This window comes from Brassica rapa, chromosome A01 (assembly GCF_000309985.2).
Source record: "Brassica rapa cultivar Chiifu-401-42 chromosome A01, CAAS_Brap_v3.01, whole genome shotgun sequence".
Taxonomy (NCBI): Eukaryota; Viridiplantae; Streptophyta; class Magnoliopsida; order Brassicales; family Brassicaceae; genus Brassica; species Brassica rapa.
This window is the reverse complement of record NC_024795.2, coordinates 15,392,720-15,415,295: the sequence shown is the minus strand read 5'-3', so window position 1 is coordinate 15,415,295 and position 22,576 is coordinate 15,392,720. Positions and strand designations below refer to the sequence as shown.

Sequence of the window (22,576 nt, the reverse complement as noted above, 5' to 3'; positions counted from 1 at the left end):
AAGACATTGAATGGATAAAATTTCTTCCAATGGTATCGAAACCCGAGAATTGGTCTCAAACAAGAGTGTAAAGCTTTAAAGGAAAGGATAAGCTAAGCTGGACTGCGAATCCTAGCCAGCTTGATCCTTCTCCTAAGTTCAAACCCTACTTGGAAGATCTGAAAAACAAAAAGACTTTTGAAACATCGTCTAGGGGTATTTATGTTATACAAGTAAATGTTACTACTTCTGGCTCTACTTCTTGGGTATTGGATACCTGATGTGGTGCTCATATTTGTACGAATATGAATGGCCTAAGCAACAATAGAATTTTGGAGAAAGGACAAGTGGACCTACGCTTGGGAAATGGAGCAAGGGTTGCTGCATTAGCTGTGGGAACATTTCACTTGTCTTTACCTTCAGACTTGGTTTTGGAACTTAAGAATTGCTACTATGTATCTGCTGTAAGTAGGAATATTATTTTCATTCCTTGTTTGGATTTGGAAGGATTTTAGTTTTCGATCAAAAAAAACTGTTGTTCTTTTGATCGTGATGATATCTTTTATGGTAGCGGTCTATTAAAGAATGGACTTTATATTCTAGACCAAAGCGTGGATGTCTATAATATCAGTACCAAAAGATTCAAGTCTAACGACACGAATCAGAATTTTCTTTGGCATTGTCGTTTGGACCACAAAAATAAGAAACGCAATCAAAAGCTTCATAGTGATGAATTTTTGAGCTCATTTGATTATGAATCAGATGAAAAATGTGAATCTTATTTATTGGGTAATTATACCGCTCAAATTACCCTAAGGAGTGAATTACTCTCTCAAATAAGAGGTTCAATTGTAGTACTTAGGGATCGAATCCACAAGGAGCTAGAGAACCTATTAAATCTAGTAATTTATTAATTCTAAGTGTTTGTTTTTTTTTATGGTTTTAAAGTAAATAGCAATCCTAATTGAGTACATCTATTGCTCGATTAACAAGATGATTTGGGGGTGTATCTTATTGGAAAGGTATTAGATGCAAGGTTTCTATTCAGGTGTTCAAATTATAATCCTAAAGATGCCTATCAGTTGCATGCATGATATATTAGAGCTCAACCCCTTATACACAGTGATCAGCGATGGCAATGTTTCACTGGTTAACTAACTATATCTTGGATATCAACTGTCGTATATTGATCACAAGAATGTGTCGATCGATGGTCCTATAGGGATATCGATTGATACACCTTTCACAAATATCGATCGATTGTTAGAAGACAGTATCGATTGATGCTTCTAGTTAAGCCTTAGGCGTAAGTTGATAATGCTCACTACCTTTCTAGTTCAGCGGTAGCCTTTTTCCAGTTGTCTAGTATGACAGATTAGGTTCAGGACTGGATGGTAATTCAGCGCTTATTTTAAGTCTTAAGATTGACTCGAGGTTTGATCTATCTAATTATCAGGAAGAAGGCTTAAGTTCAAAGGCCTGCTAATTGGCGGTTAAGCCCAATAGTGTTTTACCCAAGGACCATTAACTGTGAATTCTTCTTCTTTATCGTTTATAAGTGTAATGGCTACATAAGATTTGACATCCACAACAGTGAAAGGACCTGACCAACAAGATCAGAGTTTTTCGGGAACAAGCATAAGCCGAGAGTTATATAGCAACACTTGATCATTTGGTTCAAAGTGATTGGAGATGATCTTTTTATCGTGATATGCTTTCGTCTTTTCTGCATATATCTTTGAACTTTCATAGGCTAAATGTCTTATTTCATCCAGCTCGTTAAGTTGCATGAGTCTCCTTTCGGCAGCTGGTTTGATATCGAAGTTTAATAATTTTATTAGATTTGATCCGCGCTTTAAAAGCGCGAAATTATTTTTTGTTAACAAATATATTAACCCGTCTGTTAGCTCATTAATATTTTTAGGCGTGGGCTCTTTGGTTTTCCATTTGAATTCAGTTTGTTTGTTTTTTGTTTTTGGACTTTTGGTTTGGTTCTAGTTCAGTTGTAGCTTTTGGTCTTTCGATTCAAACGATATATGTATTTTTTGGTTATTTATCAATTTGGATCAGTTTTAATTTGGTTATTTTGGTTTTCGGTTTGGTTCAGATAATAATGTTAAAAATCCGATAAATTCTGGATTTAATTTGGTTTTGGTTTGTTTCCTGTTTTTGAGATAATTTCGAATAATTTGGGTAAAATCACATTTGAATGTTTGGATAAAAATATCGGATAATTCCTATAAATTTAAAAATTTTAGATGAAAAATATTCCGGTGATTTGTTTATATCAGGAAATTAAGAAACTTTTAATATATTGGATAAAAGTAAAATATATGTAATATTGCAAGTGTTACATGAATTGTTTTTGAATAAAAAAATTGATTTTTATTGGCAGCCACATAAGTTCAAAATATATCTTTTGGTGACAATTATAGGCAAGATGCCGATTATAATTAAGTAGATCTTCTTTAAAGAAACAGTAGATTTAAAATTCACTAGGTGACTGGTCCGCACCCTGTGCGGACATAAGAAAATTTAAATATAGATAAATATTATATAGTTTTTAGAAGTAACAGATTTTACAACATAATACCACCGTCTTTGGGAGAATTCATCAGTCATGGAAAAAAGCTGGTAGTCAATATTTGAGATGGACGAGAGGGAACACAGTAACGTCAATATGAAGAGACAAATATTGTGTGTATGTATAATTGCAAAGTCACAAAATATTTTGTGTGTTTAAAAAGATACTTTCATTCAAAAAATAGAATAAATAGTATATAGTTTTAGAAATTAACATATTTTATATTATCATTAATTAGAATTGTATTGTATATGTATCGTGATTCTTTATTTTAGGTGAATAATATTATTTTTCCATAAATAATAAACAAACATTTATGTAGACATATTAAAAGAAAATATAATAAAAATCAAAATATTATCCATAAATTATATAAATTATGAACTAAATTTCTCAATAAAGAAAGCAAATTCAATTAGAAACCTGCAAAAAATGAAATAAAATTTGTAAATAATTTGACGGGTTAACATTATTTGATAGATTTATCAATTTCTAAATTTTATTGAACATGAAATAATATTAAATTGACATATCGTCATCGGTCTCCTAACTCATCACAACCCATCTGGCAAATACAAAAAAATAAATAATTGTTACAGTTTATATATTTTAAATTTTGTATTTGAAAAAAAAAGTAGATTAAAATTACGTACCGTGACTACGGAATATTCTGAAAAACTTGTTTGTAGACAACATTCAATGCTTTTGTCTGCGGCTTTCCTTTTTTACCAGTTATTAAGATTTTTAATCCAGATCTCGACTTAACTCTTGAAATTGTAACTTTGCCTTGCATTTTTGTAAGCATTTTATAAATTATTTTAAAATTATGATAAATTTTTTCTTTAAACAATGATAAATAATTTAAAAATAATATTAATAAACATTTTTAGATTTTGTAATATTTAAAATAGTTATTATATAATTATATTCGAACACAATTCATCAAGTAGAGTATAAAACTATTATAATTATCTTATATAAAATTTCGTTCATTATATTTTATAGTTTATAAATATTAAAAGTAATAAATAAAAATTATTATCTTTCTATAATTTCGAGAATTAGTTTCCATAAATTGTTATTTTGTAATATTCGTTAGATTATATGGCAAGTGATGTTAAATGATTTTAGACTTATCTTAAATTTTTAGATCTAAACTAAATAAATAAAAATTAAAAACAATCGACCAATCAAATTATAACGATTTCTTGAAACTTCACCTATGAACCCCAATCTGCGTTAGATCAGTCCACGAGATTCACAAAAAAAAATATAAATCCCCTACAGGTTGGGTTGCTTAAACGCAGATTTGTCCATTTGACATATATGCACCATGTTGGTAAGTTGACCACGATTATTGGTGGAACTAATATCCGGTCTAATAAAAAAAGGTAGCTGGTTCGATTATTAATTTTCTTGGTTGTTTGAGTGCTTTGAAATATTTTGGCTTATTTGCAATTTAATATGCTAACTTATTTTATGTTATGTCTCTCTCTTTTTGTTTTGTCTTTTGCGTATTTAATTTGATAAATACTACTATGAATTGATAATAACAAATAGTAGTAATTCATTGATCATTTTTTTGCCAGACGTTACAATCTCATTCAATCTAGCCTGCATATATAGTCCAATTATGATGAAATCAATCTTGTGGATTGACTGATACACACACTTCAAAAAATGACTCAAGTCATGGGACAAATCTTGGCAGCTTCTATTTAATTGCTGGTAGTATCAAGACCATCCAACATGGAAGAGTCCTTGCTAACCAAAGAAACCTTGAGAAGCGATAAAGATAAAAAGACATTATCAGTAAACACATGATGACATTGCAAATTAAGCACCAGCAATATAATATTAAGAAGGAAAAACCAGGATTGGCGTCAGCTGTCCTTCTAAGTCAAGCAGACCTTTAGCAAAAGCAGCTGCAGACATCTGGTCAACATATGCGAACCAGTTCAAACATTATTTTTTTTCCAACACATATGCTTAATTATCTTCAGTAGTATCAATGTAAAAGGTGTACATACCTGAACACGTCCCTCGTCAGAGCTGTAAATTTTAAGCTCATGACGGTATGTACTATAGAGACGAAGCAAACCAGTCCCTTCACCTGAAAAAAGCATGTATCTTAAGGCCATTTCATCGGTGAAATACTCCAAAATAAAAGTAACAGATCAGGGGGCCTTACCTGGATACATATTGTATCGGATGAATCTACCAAGCTCTTCTGCCTGCATGTAGATGAAGCAAACATCAATAAGTTAAACAATTCTTCCATATTTGGAAAACATATATATATATATATATATATATATATATATATATATAACAATGACAAATTAAATGGTAGAGTATATAAACACCTGTTTTCTACCAGCGTGAATTAGAACACCGCCGTATTGAAGAATCATAAGGGCCTCTACAGGTCTTTCTTCTTTGCCTTCACCATCCCACTTCAGCGGCTTCAGTTGAACCTTCCTGTATATCCATGAGAAATTTCCTCCCTGCGCCATTCCAAAAGGTTCTCTGCTGTGAGAAAATGACCTCACGAATTAAATAAAAAATGCATAATGCTAGCTTACTTATAAGATAGTATATTCAACAAAAAAATGATATAAGATAGTATTACTAAATGATACTATGTAATACTTTCCCCGGACTATATTCAACAAAAAAAAAGAAAAAGTACTAAACAACCTCTTTAAGAACTTCTTTAATTTGGCGAAGCTTCTCAGCGTGTTCAAGGTCTTCTGGATCACTATCACTCTCACGACCTGGTCTACATATAAAAAAAGGAAGATCATATTGTCGTTACCAGTATTCAACACATGGAAAAGATAGACCAGACATGATTTTTGGAGACAAGACATAAAGAGTTGAGTTCAGGGTTCTACCTTGTACAGGGAACTAACATTCTTGTTGCATCTAATAAGTCTTACAACTGGACTGCACTTTTTAGTTTTGTCTACAAAAAGACGAAAAATATATAAAATGAATCAAGGCTTTGATAAAAGATGGATAACAGAAAAGCTGGGGCCTCTCGCACCTCAAGCACACAAGCAGCATCGTCGTAATACCTTAATAGTATGAGAGGAGAGATTTGTGAATTATACTTTAAAGAATAAAAAGAGAATGTTTGTATTTTAAGACCTTGGGTGTCTGCTATATATATACAGTCGATTTATTTCTCATATTAATGACGCACAATATTTTGCATAATAAATAATGAAATCGTTTAAAGAAAGATATTAAATGTGTATTGTCAAAAAATGATTTGCATATGATATGATTTTAACTTGCGCAAGTAATCCATATTAGAAAGGTAAGTTATTAAAAACAAACAACCTAATTAGAAACATTAAAATATTTTGTACGCAATGTAATAAATATGATATCAACATGCGAACGTTTACCGTTTGAATAATAAGAAAAGTTTTTAATATTTGTCTTAATTCTAAATCTTGCCCAAGGGTAAACTAAATCGATAATATTTAATGATTTCAACTTGCGCAAGTAATCCATATTGTAAATAAGTGATTTGCATATTTAATGATTTCAACTTGCGGAAATAATCCATATTAGAAAGGTAAGTTATTAAAAACAAATTTTGTCAATAAGTTATTTGCATATTTAATGATTTCAAATTGCGCAAGTAATCCATATTAGAAAGTAGCCCTGCGACTTCAGTTTTCCGAAACCGAACCGAACCGTCGGTTTTTGGTTTACCGAAATTTTAAAAACCATTTCTGAAAGTAACCGAATTAAATTTCGGTTTGGTTCGGTTTTAGGTTATTTTCGGTTTTCACCTAAATTTCCGAAAATAACCGATTTTTATGATTTTTGGTTAATTTCAGTATAGGTTTTTAAAAACGTTCGGATTTTCTGGTTAAATTCGGTTATTTTTGGTTCAGATTTTCGGTTATTTTTGGTTATTTACAGTTACTTTCGGTTTTTCCCAAAAATAAAAAATCAAAAACGAACCGAACCAAAAACCGAATTATTTTTTAAAATCGTACCGAACCAAACCTATCTCGAAAACATAACCGAACCAAAAACCAAAAATGTTGGTTCGGTTCGGTTTGGCTGGTTTGGTTCGGGACAAAGTCGCAGGGCTATTAGAAAGGTAAGTTATTAAAAACAAACAACCTAATTAGAAACATTAAAATATTTTCTAATCAAATGTAATTAATATGATATCAACATGCGCAAGTTTACTGTTTGAATAATAAGGAAAGTTTTTAATATTTGTCTTAGTTCTAAATCTTGCCCAAGGCTAAACTAAATCGATAGTTATTATCCTCTAGCTATATATGGGTTTAACCGAAATCGACAATAGTTTTGGGCTTGTCTACATAAACGATTGATTAAAATAAATGAAAAATAAAATTCAAAAAAATCGACCAATAGAATTATAACAATTTTTCTGAGAAGCTCTATATTAATGACATGTCAGTAAAATCACTAAAGTGATTTCTCTTTTAGTGTATAGGAGGATGGGTAGTAAATTACAATTCCATGTGTATTATTAGAACGTTTCATATCAATTTGGATCTAGTGATAATTATAGTATATCAATAGTATTGTAAAGCTAATAAATTGAAAAAAAAATTGCATGTGTAATCCGATAAATTATAAAAGCCGTAGAGATGTCACGTACAATATATATGGCTCGACATTATAAATTTTGTATTATGTATTTTATGCAGATGTGCCTATTTACTCTAATAGTAATACATGTTTCATAATATATTGGTCATATAAGGAAGTAGGGTGTAAATAATTATGATAATTAATAAATTTCTAATTAAAAATTAAATGACAATGACAATGGCATTGCATTGTAATTTTTTTTAAAATCAAGGGCAGAATCCTACGAGAATTCTGATTTAATAGTATAGATAGCTCAGGTTGCCTTGTGTTCTAGCTCAACCGGTAAGTGAGGATTTTCCAAAGAGCAGGTGAAATGGGGTGGTTCCTAAAGGAGTTTTGAATGCAGTCCGGTAATCCCATAGTGCATTGTCCAGTTTCCTTGACCAATCTCTCCTATAAGTTCTTACAGTCTTTTCTAAGATTTCTTTGATATGCCGATTTAAGACTTCTACTTGTCCGCTCATCTGCGGATGGTAGGGTGTAGCAACTTTATGGTGCACTCTGTTCTTCCGGAGTAATCCATCAAAAATTATGTTGATAAAATGGGATCCACCGTCATTTATGACTATCCAGGGAATTCCAAATCGCGAAGATAATGCTTTTAAAAAGCTTGATAACTACAGACGCGTCGTTCGTTGGGGAAGCTACTGCTTCGACCCATTTTGATACATAATCAACAGCGACTAAGATATATTTATTCCTGTACGAGCAAGGGAAAGGACCCATGAAGTCTATTCCCCAGCAATCAAAGACTTCTACCTCTAGAATAGATTTATGTTCCATTTCGTGTCTTTTGCTGATTTTTCCTCTTCGCTGACATCTGTCGCATTGTGCTATGAATGCATGAGCATCGCGAAACATAGTTGGCCACCAGAATCCTGCCTGAAGAATTTTGATACCGTTTTAAAGGTTTCAAAATGTCCAGCATAGTCGGATCCATGACATTGGAATAAAATATCAGAGATTTCAGTTTTGGCGACGCAGCGTCTATATATCTCGTCAGAGCAATGTTTGTAGAGATATGGTTCATCCCATTGATATCTCCTAATTTCTCTTAAAAGCTTCTTCCTTGTATAACCTCTCAACTCTTGGGGTCTACGTCAGCAACCAGATAGTTTACTATATCAGCGAACCAAGATCTATTCCTCAAACCTTTTTTGACTGCGTGCCCTTCCCGACTCAGACGTCCGTCTACAGGAGGATCATGGTCAGGATGAAATTTGTTACATCCGACGCTGATTTTTATATCAAAGGTGATGGTTATGGGGGATACCTCTTGGTTTTGATCATCGGGAGTGTCGATCGACATAGCATCGTCGTCGTCGATCGAAGGTTCCTCAGATGTGAGACATATTTTTCCGACAAATGAATCCGTTTGGTAAACATTTTCCGTAGGTAAGAAATCGTCGATACGAACATCATCTTCTACTATTCTTTTGTCTTGAATCTCGATGTCAAATTCCTGGAGTAGTAGGATCGCAAGAGTTGTGGTTTCACATCTTTCTTCTGCATTAAATATTTTGTTGCAGTGTGGTCGGTGCGGACAATCACTCGCGAACCGACTAGGTATTGGCGGAATTTTTCAAATGCATAGACTACAACAAATAGTTCTTTTTCCGTTGTTGCGTAATTACAACAAGTAGTTCTTTTTCCGTTGTTGCGTAATTTTTGTGTGCCTCGTCTAGTGTTCAACTGGCATAGTAGACAGCATGTAGCTTTTTGTATTTCCTTTGGCCTAGAACTGCTCCTACAGCAAAATCGCTCGCATCGCACATAATCTCGAAAGGAAGATTCTAGTAAGGTGCTTGTACGATGGGGGCAGTTATCAAGGCTTTCTTTATTTCTTCAAAAGGCCGTATGCATTCTGGTGTGAAGTCAAATTTAACTTCTTTACAGTGGAGGGCTGTTAGTGGTCTAGCGATTTTGCTGAAATCTTCTATAAACCTCCTATAAAATCCTGCATGGCCGAGAAAAACTTCTTTCGTCTTTCACGTTTGTGGGTGCAAGCAAACCGATCATTACCTCAATTTTTGCTCGATCAACATCTCTACCAGCAGCGGATACTTTATGTCCTAGGACGATTCCATCATTAACTATGAAGTGGCATTTTTTCCAATTTAGAACAAGGTTATTTTCTTAACATCTTGCCAAAACTTTTTATAGGTTATCGAGTCAGCTTTTGAAACTTGACCCATATACTGAGATATCGTCCATACAGACTTCCATAAAATCTTCTATCATATCCGTAAAGATTGACATAATGCATCGTTGGAAAGTGGCAGGGGCATTACAAAGACCAAATGGTATTCTGCGATCTGCGAATGTTCCGTAAGAGCATGTAAAGGTAGTATTTTCTTGATCGTCATGATGTATTAGGATTTGAAAAAATCCAGAGTATCCATCAAGAAAACAATAGTATTGGTGGTTTGCCAATCTTTCCAACATTTGATCAATGAAGGGTAAAGGAAAGTGATCTTTTCTGGTGGCAGCGTTTAGCTTTCTACAATCGATACACATTCGATGTCCAGTGACAGCGCTTGGGAATCAGTTCGTTTTTATCATTATTCACCACCGTAATCCCGCCTTTTTTTGGTACAACATCCACGGGGCTTACCCAGTTGCTATCCGAAATTGGGTAGATGACTCCAACATCTAGAAGCTTGATAATTTCCTTCGTAACAACTTCTTTCAAGTTCGGGTTTAGCCTCCTTTGCTATTCTACTAACGATTTGGAATCGTCTTCTAAGTGAATTCGGTGCATGCACATATCTGGCGAGATACCAGGAATATCCTCGAGATAGTATTTGAGGGCTTTCCTATACTTGCGTAGTTTGTTCAATAACAACGCAAGCTCTCCGTTTGTTAGGTTGGCGTTTACGATTACGTGGTAGAAGTTATTGTAGAGAAAAGCGTATTTGAGTCCGGTAGGTAGTTGCTTTATCTCAATTTTTGGTGCTTTCTTGGGATTCCAGTTTTCTAGCGAGGACAAATGTCGATCGACGGCGGCCTTTAAATATCGATCGGCGTTGATTTTTGAATCGTCATCTTCCACGTCATCGACATTTGCCAATTCCACACCTGCGTCCATTGATCGTGTGTATTCATCAGCCCTCCTGTCGATACTAAAAATTTTCTCTTTGGTAAATGTGAGCAATTTTTTTAGGGGATCATCTGAGCATAGGTCTATGAAGGATTCCTCAGCCAACTCAGAGATATCGTCCACGTAAGAGGTTTGCTTATCGATTAAAGGACGTCTTATCAATTTTTCCATATCGAAGGTCATTGGAATGTTTCCAATGTTTAAACATATTCGACATCCCTTGACGTCGATGATCGCACCAGCAGTAGCTAGAAATGGTCTACCTAAAATGAGGGGATCTTTTGGTTCATTCTGGTATTTCAACACAACGAAATCCGTTGCTATGTGACAGTCTTTTATCCTTATCGGCACGTCATCTAGTACTCCCTCAGGTACTCTGACCGATCTATCAACAAGAACCAAAGTTATTGTAGTTGGTTTGAACTCATCGTGTCCCAAGGATATCGCGACAGAGTGCAGCATTAGATTTATGCTGGATCCTTGGTCACAAAGGGATTGAGGAAAACTCTTGTTTCGTATGTTGCAAAACAAAAATGCCCGAATCAGGTCTCTTGATCGGAGTCTCGCCTTGGATTATTGCACTCACTTCCTCCGAAACCATCATGACGCTGTGTTCAGCAGCTTGGAAGCTGTTTGGATACCAAGTCCCTTATGTATTTCTTTATCGAAGGTGATACTTTTATGGCATCACTTAGTGGCATCCAGCATAATTTTTTCGAGTGCTTTCTTGCAGATCGCTTTGTCCAATTCTTGCTTAGTTTGCATTTTGTTAGGAGGAAAGGGTGGCAATGTCCTATACACTCTCTCTACTGCTGGTTTGCAGGAGTCGATTGTCGATCGACATTATTTCCACTCTGTCAATCGATATTTACCGCAGTCGGTCGATCGACATTGTTTTCTTCTCGTTGATCGATTTCCACATCTTCTTTCAACTCTTCCTCTTCTTCATCGAGGTTGATAGTCGCTTTCTCAGCTTCCTCAGCATTGGACCGTCCTTTCTCTTGAGGAGTTTCTGATTCTGAGTTGGGATTATCAAGAATTATTGGTTGTGATCTACTTTCACCGGTTTTCTCAACTTCAGCGGGTTTTTCTGCATAGTTGATTTTTATTGTGCTCAGGGTGAGGTGCTTTCCGCTTCTTAGTAATACAACATTAACTTAACGTTTCGGATTGCGTCAGTTCTCCCCGAGAGATGTCTTGTTTCTCTTTTGATGGCAGTCGTGTTTTCTGCTTCTTGACTGTCCAGTCTCTTAATGTGTTCACTTAGAGCGTCAAACTTCCTTATTACCTCACTGTAGATAATATTTATTTTTTCCATTCATGTCAGTGGCCAATTTGCAATTTCCTGTGAAGGCTTGATTTAACCTGAATTTTGCTCTGCCTCGGCGTGATCCAACAGTAACATTATAATTCCGGGTAAAACTGTCGGTGTCAGGATTAGGACACCGATCTGTCGAGGTTGGGATGTCTATGATGTCCACTCATTGTCTAGATCGGAAAGGGCATTGTCGTCAATTTGGTAAACCCCTAATTGATTTTGCTCGTCTAGAACATAATGAAGTGAGTCCAGAGATTCTTTAATTCCAGCGAGATGTGGCCCATCTATGGTATCGACTCTTCTTCTTCGTTATATGTCCATAATTTAGTAGGATCTACACGTCGCTATTTTGCTTCTTCAGGGTTTCTGGTACTGAAGCTCCCTTCACTGGCCGTGTCAAGCGTGATTTGGTAATGCAGGTTAACACCCCCATAAAAAATGTTAATAAGTTGTGGTTCTGAATAACCATGGTGGGGACATTCAAGTTGATAACTCTTGAATCTTTCCCAGGCATTTCTGAATGATTTCCGTGGATCTTTCCGAAATGTGAAAATTTTCTTCCTTACATCCCAGTAACGCGTCTCATCGAAGAAGTGATTTATGAAAATACTCATAATTTCTTTCCAGCAAGTAAGAGATCCTGCTGGTAGTTGGTCCAGCCATTTTCTGGCATCACCCTCTTAAGGAAAACAAAAAGAGTTTACAATGATTGTGCTCGTCATTCATCATGTCTTCCAGGTGTTCGATGTGATCGTGCGGGTGTTCTGAGATGGTTCCACGGAAAGGGTTCTGACGTACCAAAATTAGGTGTTCCAGGCTAAGCTCGAATCTCTTGGTATCGTCCTTTGGTAGCTTAATGGCTGACCTATTGGAATGGATTCTAACGGGATTTCAATAGTCTTACAAAGGCAATTTTGTTTCTTCACCTCTTTTTGAGATTGAATTAATTTGAACAGGGATTGCAGTCCCCTGTTCATTTATGATTTGGTTAATTGCATTGCTTAGTTGACCTTTAGGCTCACCTATGACTACTTCCTCATTAGCATGATTGGTAAGAGAAAACTTACCTGCTTCCGGTGGGGTGTCATCGATCGATGTTTTGTGTGAAGCGTCGATCGATGTTTCCGTCGTCTCGTCGCTCGATGTTTTTTTCATTTCGTCGATCGATCCCCGTCCGAAATCCATGTCATCCATCTTAAGTACATGTGTCAGCAGGGAAAGAGAGAAAACTTTAGCAAATTCAGTAACAAAATCTTGACTAAATTCTAAACTTAATCTAATGGTAATAAGAAAGAGTCCCCATCAACGGCGCCAAATTTGATATCACTCAAATTACCCTAAGGAGTGAATTACTCTCTCAAATAACAGGTTCATATGTAGTACTTAGGGATCAAATCCACAGAGACTCTAGGATTACACAATATATTTATAGTCTTTGAGGTAAAGCTAGATTAATAGGTTTAAAAGCAGTAAATGAATTGGTGAGCAAAGTAATTGCTCGATTGGTTTGATTTGAGGTTGTTAACAGTTGGAAAAATAGCTTAATTCATGTATATTCTCAGGTATGATAAGTTAATAACTTAATTTGGGGTTTTAGGGGTTTATTGATATTAATTGTTCTTGAATTCAAACTCAGATATAATCAATTGGATTATCTAATCTGAATATCGGATTTCAACTCTCGTATGTTAATCGTGAGAAAGTTCCGATCGATGGTTCGTAAAGAATATTGATCGATTATTCGTAAAGAATATCGATCGACAGAACTATTGTTGTGTCAATTGACATTTCTTCCAGAAAGCTTTAAAGACATGTTTGATTAGTATTCTCTAACTTACTAGACCAACTTCCGTGTGTATCTAGTTAGTAAGATCATGCTAGTTATTTTCAGGTATTGAGTCAAGCGATGGTTTGTTCTCAATTAATCCTAAGATCTAAGTTTAAAGAGTGATCTATCATAAACTTAGCTTTAAGAACAACTAAATGAAGAACTATATTTTTAAACACCCTAGCAACATTTTAAGTCAGTAATAGAATTATCAACCTATTGAGAAACCTAAATCTAACAGTAAGACTACTCACACATATTCATAAAGCACATGTTATGATAGTATGAATAATACTTAAATAAATGAATAATAAATAGTGAGCAATGTAGTAAATGAAAGCAAGGGAGTTCAAGATTTCTCTGTTTTGTAGGTCAGATCTATCTCTCCAATCCTAAGCTCTATCTCTCTTCAACGGTGATTTTTTGCCTCTCTCCAAAATAGGTCTACAAGGTCTCTAGGTAAGTCTGCCTCTAAAATAATACAAAACCCTAATAATATAGCCTAACAGACGGTCAAGGACTTAAAATGTAATTATTGGAACTTTTGTGAAACTTTCAATCTTCTAATTTTATCATTAACTCGCGGGTGGCTTTGCCGTCTATCGATGATGCAAGTCTTTCATCGATCGATTGTGCTTGATAATCATCTGTTGATATTCTGAAAAATAATCGACTCTCTCGGTTTCCAGCAAAGCTCTCAAAAAGTCTCCAAATTCCTCAAAATACATCATTTTTCTCAAGTAAGTACCTGAACATGTAATTACTCTAAATAGACTCTATATCGTAGTAAATATGCCTCAAAACACCTATATACCATGGCTAATAATGGGTTAAATCCATGGTCTATCACTTACGATGAGCTCTTTGACTTCTCAGACAGAAGGATTACAGAGGGAGATAGTGTAGATTCAGAGATACATCGCCCATCGACCATAGGCATCAACATCGATAGACAGATGCAACAACATATCGATCGACAGTCACATAAGCACACGATCGACGAAGCTACAAACCGAGGAAGGCTAGTACCAAAGGTGAAATCAGATATGTATGATACACACAACCATGGAGAAGAGATCTCAACTGACACATGCACCACACTTATGAGACATCAGTTCAACCTTGAGAGTCTTGGAGACAGATTACAGAAGATAGAGAATACAATTGCTACAATGAAGGACAAATGGAGCAGAAGAGAGGAAGCAATGCGAGACTTAACTGGTACATGGTTCAATAATCGCAAAGAAGAGATGGAAATCTGTTTCCCAGCAAGTTCCAGCTTTCCACATTACTAGCCAAATCACCTCCAAAGTCAAGCTAAATGACTATAACAAAGCGCTGAGTGGAAGGCAACCCACTATTAGATAATATTTAATTGGTTTTTATTAATTTGGTATTTATGTTGGTTTTAAATTATTGCAGGTCATAAAAAGAAAAAAAAAAAATCCGAGTAGACGAATGTCGTGACTGTGAGTATCGACCGATGAAACACTGCTGACATTGATCAACAGAACATTACTTGCCGCGACCGATGACAACAATTTCACATCGATCGACATTAATTCCGATCTGGTATATCGTTCTTACTTGTTACATTGAGTCCTTATGCTTTCTTTATCGCCATAACTCCGACTCAATTTACACTGGAGACAGTGAAGATTAAGTCTGGGGGTAGATTTACTGATATTAGTTTATTCATGAGTCTTATTTAAAATATTTTCAAAAAAAAATTATTGAGTCCAATAGGGGACGATGAACTTATTGATTTTACTTGTTATCTAACCACACCATTCTAGACATACTAGTGGCTGATAGCACTAAAGATACCAAAGTGAATTAACCTGTCAACTATGTTACACTTGCTGAGAGTGTTTGAAGGAACCAAAGCTGGCCTACAACCTAATTGAGCTCAAATCTGCTTGTCTTGGGGCGTGGTATACATGGGATCGGATTCTTCAAACAAGTCTGGAAAGTAAAGCCTTGTGTAGATTTATCACACTCTCTCTCTCTATTTTTGAAATATGTTGATATAATTATATATATATATATAATATTATAGATAAATTAGGAAGAAATTCGAATAGGACTTGGTGGCTACAACCATTAAGGCTTGATTCACAAATAATCCTAGGATATAGGTCAAAAAGAAGTGAACATGATTTGGTTGGTACAACCATTAAAGATTGATTCATGGAAGCATGTCCAATCTTGGTCAATGATCTTGCAATATAAGCAGACTTTGACTGAGAGAGAAAATTAGTGGAGAGAGATGATATGAACTATTTTTTTACCTGCAGGTCCAGATACTTGGCTGACCATCCTTGCATCCTGTGATTGATACCCCCAAGGTAAAGCCTACACTTTATTTATGTAAGAATTGAGGTTGGTAGAGGGGATTGTCAGACATGATTTGCTAAGTTGTTGACTAGATGAATTGGGATGCTAGACTAGGATATGGTATAGTATGCTTCTGAGACTAGGACTTTCTAAGGTGTTGATTCTAAGCTTTAAATCTGTGAGCCCCTGCTGTTTTCAAACCTCTTCCAAAGAGTGCATGTATGTTTTGCTTGAGGACAAGCTAAATGGTAAGTCAAAGGGAGTTGATAGACCATGGATTTAACTCATTTTTACCCATGGTTTATAAGTGTCTTAACTACTAATAATTATATTATAGAGTCTATTTAGTATATTTATAGGATCATGAGTGATTTGGAAGAAAATGATGATTTTAGAGCATTTTGGAGATATTTGTAGTAAGTACCCGAGATGACCATCGAGCACGACTATCAGTCGACATTGAAGAATAATAATCGATCGATGTTCACATCGTGACATCAATCAACAGCGAAGCGCACAGAAAGTCCGTTTGGTCTCAACCGACTTAGAACCCAAGTCTTCACCAATTTACAAGATTACCCCTGACGAGTTTTAACCTAACTATATAAGCAAAGTGTGCTTTCTTTTTTTACTATTTTCACAGCAAAAGGTTTTCTAGGATTTTTAGTAGATTAGAGAGAAGATCCAAAGAGATTTGTGATTGGAACTCCATTGATATCTATCTATTTATCTATGCAGTTTTTATACCTTATTGATGTTATGAATTTCTTCGCCATGTATGAGTAGTTCTCTTGCTAGATTTTAGGGTTTAAATAGGTTATGAGAGATTAGCCCCAGCTATAGATTTCTAAGTTGTGATATTCATCTTTAGGATTATCATTAATGTCTACTTCTAGATTAGCTACCTAGAACTTGCCTTAGGAGTTGAAGATATAAGCGATAGCTTGCATCTAACCTTGAATCCATCCTAACTGAGCTAAGATTGCTAGAGTAAGGCGAGAGCTGATCTAGGAAGCTTAGTAAGCACATTCAAACCGCGTATTAAAGCTTGACCAAACACGTCGATCGATATTCTAATCGAATCATTGGTCGACGGTTTAATAAGTGTATCAATCAATATTCCTATAGAATCATCGATCGACACTAATATAAGATCATTAGACAAACCTAGAAAGCGAGAGCCTAATGGTTTGTTTATAAGTGCTGAGCTCTATAATATCATGCATACAACTTATTAGGCATCTGTAGGATTATAATCCTGATTACCTGAATAAAAACCCTAAGTCTAGCTATTTTCATCTAAGTACCAAAACCCCAATCAAATCAATCGAGCAATTACTTTGCTCACAAACTTGCAACTTTACATTTAAAGCATTAAATCAACCAAGCATAATCAATCTGGTTAGATTTATTAGGTTCCCTAGCTCCCTGTGAATTTGATCCCTAAGTACTACAATTGAACCTCTTATTTGCGAGAGTAACTCACTCTTTAGGGTAACCCACTGTTAGGTAAGTTTTAATTTTATTTTTCACTCTATACTGATTTTTCACGTTTATTTGTTTCAGGAAAAAGATGATGAACCGCCGCGACATTGTAGCGACGCCGAGCGATACTACTGTAGCAGCACCAATCGAAATTGTTCATTGAAAAAAGATCCGAGAAAGACAAACATACACTCAGCATCAACCGACACCTGATCAATGTCAATCGACGAACCATCATGAGAATCAATCGTTCGCCACTTAACTGTGTCGATCGCCACTCACATCCAGCGAGCATATATACCGATTTTCCTTATTAAAATTTTCCTTATGAATTTTATGTTCTTCACCAATCTCAGACTGTATAATATTGAACACAATTTTTGTTTAAGTCTAGAGGAGGTATTACTGATATTGTGTTTTGTTTTAGGTTTTATTTTATGAGTTTTTTTAAAGTTTTGTATAGTCAAGAAGGGGATGAAATTTTTTTCAATTTTACTTATTATCGAACCACTCTCCAACACCATTCTTTGAGGTTATTGGTTGCAAGGTGTACAAAATAGAAACGCCAAAGTGGATCACCTGCCAATAACATCCACTCTAGTTGAGAAAGTCCGAAGGAACCAAAACTAATTTCCAACCTTAATCAATTCAAGTTGCTTGTTTTGAGGCTTGGTATACATTGAATCAGATTCCTCTTTTAGGTCTAAAAGGGAAAAGTCTACATGTTTTTGGTTTCCTTCTCTCCTCTAGACTGTCCTATGATTCTAGGTTATATACTATTAATCCTAGTATTACAAGCCATCCTGGTGTATAAATTAGTGAACCCTAGCAATTTTTCAGGTTGACATTAAGCTCATGAAATCACTAAATCTAACAAGTATTTTACTCAGACATGATCATGGACAACATAATTAAAGACGAAATATACTACATATATATATATATATATAAAATAAGAAATACTGAAATTCTAATAAAACTCTCGAAGGAGTTCTTCTCTTCTCTCCAATCCTCAATCAAAGCTTAAAAGAACCGTCAACCGTCGATAATGGCTTAAAATAATAATATGGTATTTTAAACATGTTCTCCGCTCTTTTGTTAATAAGGGAAACTTCTGAAACACTTTAAAATTCTTGGAAGTTGATAAAAATTCTCGGGAGCAGATCAGGATGGGTGTCGCTCGACACCATGCTACAAGCTTGACAGCTTCCTCTTGAGCGTCATACTGAACGCTCTTCACTAAAACAACATAAATTTTGATCAAGCCGTCTGATCGACCTAAAATCGGCGGCGTTGTAAAGCTAACTCAATCCTCTATTTTGTGTACAAATTTGAGCTAAATAAATTGGTGGGACTTCCTCCGTACATTGATAAAACACATCTGCACAGTTTTCGAATTTGGGGTGGGGGCTGTAAGTGACCCTATAAAACACAAGCCAAACATCACATGTCCAATCATAGAGCACACTCCTCTGCATCTGAAGACAAGATATCTCTCCGCGGCTGTCCCTGAAAAAGGAGATGTTGGAGAAAGTAAGAAGATGATCCTCCTCTGTAACAGTTTTTCCACCCTTTAGTATATCACTAATGACTTTACAGCTGTGGCATTAATCATTAGTATAAGGTTGAAAAACGATTTTATAGCATTATAATAAGTTTATATACTCCCTCCGTTTTTTAATATAAGTCGTTTTAGAGAAAAAAATTTGTTCCAAATTATATGTCGTTTTCGGTTTTCTATGTAAAATTTATTAATAATTAATATTATATAACCAATGGTAATATATCTTCTATTTTTCTATTGATTGAATTGTGGTTAGGTAAATAATTAATGATGTTTTTGTTTAGAAAATATAAAAAATTAATGGTTTTCTTAATCTACGTGCATAGCTGTAAAACGACTTATATTAAAAAACGGAGGGAGTATTACAATGTAAAGGCTTTGTGACATCTATTCCAAAAAATCATTTTGTCACAAGTGTGGGAACCAAAATTCGCACTGTCGATTTCCGAGATGTGGGCTTCGCGGGGGCGCTGAAGATGTCAAATATAAACATAGAGGCATGGTTTAGGGATCTCGTATCTTTTGATATCATGCCTTGAGATGTTAGAGACCAGTGCGCTGGGTTTAGGGCAAGACCTAGGTTTACTTTCGGTTTAATGTTTGTGTGGTGACTAGCCGGCTATCGTTTTTCCTGTTGCGATTTCTTCCTGATTCGTACCGATTTAAAGTCCGCTATAGGTTCTCGACTTATACGACTTGTCTGATACGAATCGAGCATCTCTCCGGAGACAATTTTTAAGCCAACCGGAAGTGCTGGACCAAAATTTTGGATTTCTTTTATAGTGCTATTATCCTTGTGTCGGATGTACGAGAGTCATCTTTGCGAGATGACTATGCCTGTTTAGGACGATCGCGAGTTCGATGTGATCAGCATCGGACTTGGCGACGAATGTCGCCGTTTTGAGTTTTTGCGCAAAATATGTTGTTAAAGGTTCTGTTTTTCGTTGTTCGGAAGAAATAACTCTTTGGGGCATCTCTTGCGACGTCTCGCGATGCTAAACGTTGCTTTTTCCTAATGGTCGAGTGCTCTGCGAGTAAGTAGTTTGCTTGGTTAAGATGAGTCGGAAACATCGGGGTGTGGTCGGATGTTTTCGAATTTGGGAGTATACGAGTATATGTATCCACTCCCCCCCCTTTTTAACGAGGGGGGACAGCTGAATTTGTCTTTTGACAAACTGCCTACGTAGTCCTTATGGAGATCAAGCCGTCTCGTAGTTCGGTGATTGCGAGTTGGTTTGTTTAGTGATAGTACTTTTTGAGATGCATCGCGTTCCAGGTTCTAGGAATTTTTACGCCTTGCATGTTGGTTATATCGTAGGAGCCTGGTCGGACGACTTTTTCGATTTTATAGGGACCTTCCCAGTTTGCTCCAAGTTTTTCTGCGTTTCGTTCAGCGGTGTTTTGGAAGACTTTGCGAAGGACCAGATCTCCTTGATTAAACCTACGATTCCGTATGTTGGAATTATAATATTTTGCAGCGGCGTGCTGGTAATTTTAGATTCGGATGAGCGCTCGATCTTGGTGCTCGTTAATGAGATCGAGATCATCCAGGAGCATGGTATCGTTGAATTCCTCCCGTTCGGGTAGTAACCTTCTTCGAACGCCAGGGAACTCTACTTCTGCGGGAATAATGCATTCCGTGTCGTATACTAGAGCAAAGGGAGTTTCTCCCGTTGCTCGCCTTGGGGTGGTACGGTGAGACCAGAGGACTCCCTCGAGTTCGTCGGCCACCTGCCCTTTTTGGCCTCTAAGCTTTTCTTCAGTCCATCGAGAATGGTTTTGTTGATTGTTTCAGCTTGTCCGTTGCATTGCGGATATCTGGGAGTTGACTTGTTGAATCGTATCTTCCATTTTTTTGCAGAATGCTTCGAACCGGGTGGAGATAAACTGAGACCCGTTATCGGTTACGATCTCGTAAGGAACTTCATGCCTACAGATGATATTTTTCCATACGAAATTTTCAACTTGGACATCTTTTATACTTGCGTATGAGTCCGCATCTACCCATTTTGAGAAAAAATCGGTGAGGACTAGAAGGAAACGCTTTTGCTTTGAATTATGAAGAGGTCCGACAATATCCATGGCCCAGCGCATAAAGGGTTAGGGCGATGTGATGGAGGAAAGGACTTCGGCCGGTTCTCGGATGGTTGGCGCATGCCTTTGGCATTTTTCGCGTTTCCGTGCAAATTTTTCGCAATCTTCGATCATTGTTGGCCAGTAGTATCCATGGCGTTTGATTTTCACGGCTAGCGATCTTCCACCGGAATGGTTGCCGCAGGAACCGGAATGTACTTCCTCCATTACTTTTCTTGCTTTTTCCCCTTCCGGACACGTTATAAGTGGTCCAGAGAATCTCCATTTGTAAATTTCACCGTCCACTGTTACGTAGCGTGCGGCCTGTGTTTGGACTTTACGGGCTGCCCATTTTTCGGTGGGCAGTTGCCCGTCGAGAATGTAGTCTCGAATCGTCTGAAGCCATGGGGTATCGCAGCCGTAATCTGATTGCTCTGATTGTGGTTGAATCGTAATTTCTTCTTCCTCGTCATCTTGACCTTCGATGAGATTGACGACAATTGGTGGTCCGATGCTCGGACGTTCGATGAACTCGACTGGTATTACCCTTTTAAATCCTGGGTCAAAACTTGATGCTAAGGCCGCGAGGGCCTCTGCCTGAACGTTCTCGGAACGGGGAATTCGCGTAAGGGCAAAACTGTCAAAATCTTGACCTAGACTTTGGACCAGTTTGAGGTACGCGTCCATCCGTTCGTCTCTGGCTTCATACTCTTCGCTGAATTGACTGGACACTAACTGGGAGTCGCAGTAAGCGTGTAGATTACGTATTTTTAAGCCGTGAGCCAAACGTAGCCCTGTGATGAGTGCTTCGTATTCGGCCTCGTTGTTTGAAGCGTGGATTTCCAGCCTGAACGATTGTTCCAAGATCTCGCTTGTTGGAGATGTGAGACGGATTCCGATGCCCGATCCTTGCTTCGATGAGGATCCGTCAACGTGGAGGAGCCAGGTGGAATTTGGTTCCTCGTTGGTTATGGTCCCTGTTGGAAGTTCAACCAAGAAGTCTGCGAGCACTTGTGATTTTGCGCTCGTCCTTGGTCGGTGTTCGATGTCGTACTCGCTCAATTCGACCGCCCACTTGGCTAGTCGGCCTGACTGACTTGGGCTATGCAGAATTGTCCGTAGGGGAAAGGTCGTGAGGATGACGTTCGTATGGGATTTGAAATATGGTCTTTGTTTTCAGGCCGATGTTACGACCGCGCATGCCAATTTTTCCATTAATGGGTACCTAGACTCGGCATCCAGCAAGGTTTTGCTTATGTAGAAAATAGGTTTCTGCTCCCCGCGTTCTTCCCTGATCAGGACTCCACTTACGGCCGTTGCCGACACAGCGATGTATAAGAATAAAGGCTCCCCTTCCACGGGTTTTGCGAGGACTGGAGGAGTAGCTAAATAACGCTTCAGTTGTTGGAAGGCGTTTTCGCATTCTTCCGACCATTCGAATTTTTTATTTCCTCGCAAGGCATCATAGAAGGGCAGGCACTTGTCTGTTGATCGTGAAATAAATCGGTTAACCGCTGCGATCCGGCCAGTCAGCCTTTGGACTTCCCACTTATTCTTTGGAGAAGCCATCTCGGTTAAGCGCTGCGATGCCGCGGTATGTGACCAAGTAGCCGAGGAATTCCCTGATGCCACGGCGAATCTACATTTTCTCGGGT

At 36.8% G+C, this 22,576-nt stretch overlaps 1 protein-coding gene and 1 long non-coding RNA gene across 2 annotated transcripts; one reads left to right on the top strand and one right to left on the bottom strand.

Moving 5' to 3' along the window:
* Window positions 1–3,614: 3,614 nt before the first annotated feature.
* LOC117126445 (inositol hexakisphosphate and diphosphoinositol-pentakisphosphate kinase VIP2) lies at window positions 3,615–4,992 on the bottom strand. The gene is made up of 5 exons (XM_033274380.1): window positions 4,930–4,992; window positions 4,755–4,797; window positions 4,594–4,676; window positions 4,436–4,498; window positions 3,615–4,341 (listed from the first exon to the last, which is right to left on the bottom strand). The coding sequence occupies exons 1-5, from the start codon at window positions 4,975–4,977 to the stop codon at window positions 4,282–4,284; spliced, it is 297 nt and encodes a 98-aa protein (XP_033130271.1). The 5' UTR covers window positions 4,978–4,992; the 3' UTR covers window positions 3,615–4,281.
* Window positions 4,993–6,020: 1,028 nt separating this feature from the next.
* Window positions 6,021–22,256, top strand: LOC117126447. The gene is made up of 2 exons (XR_004449026.1): window positions 6,021–15,810; window positions 17,366–22,256. It is a non-coding gene; the product is annotated as an uncharacterized LOC117126447 (long non-coding RNA).
* The last annotated feature ends 320 nt before the right edge of the window (window positions 22,257–22,576 follow it).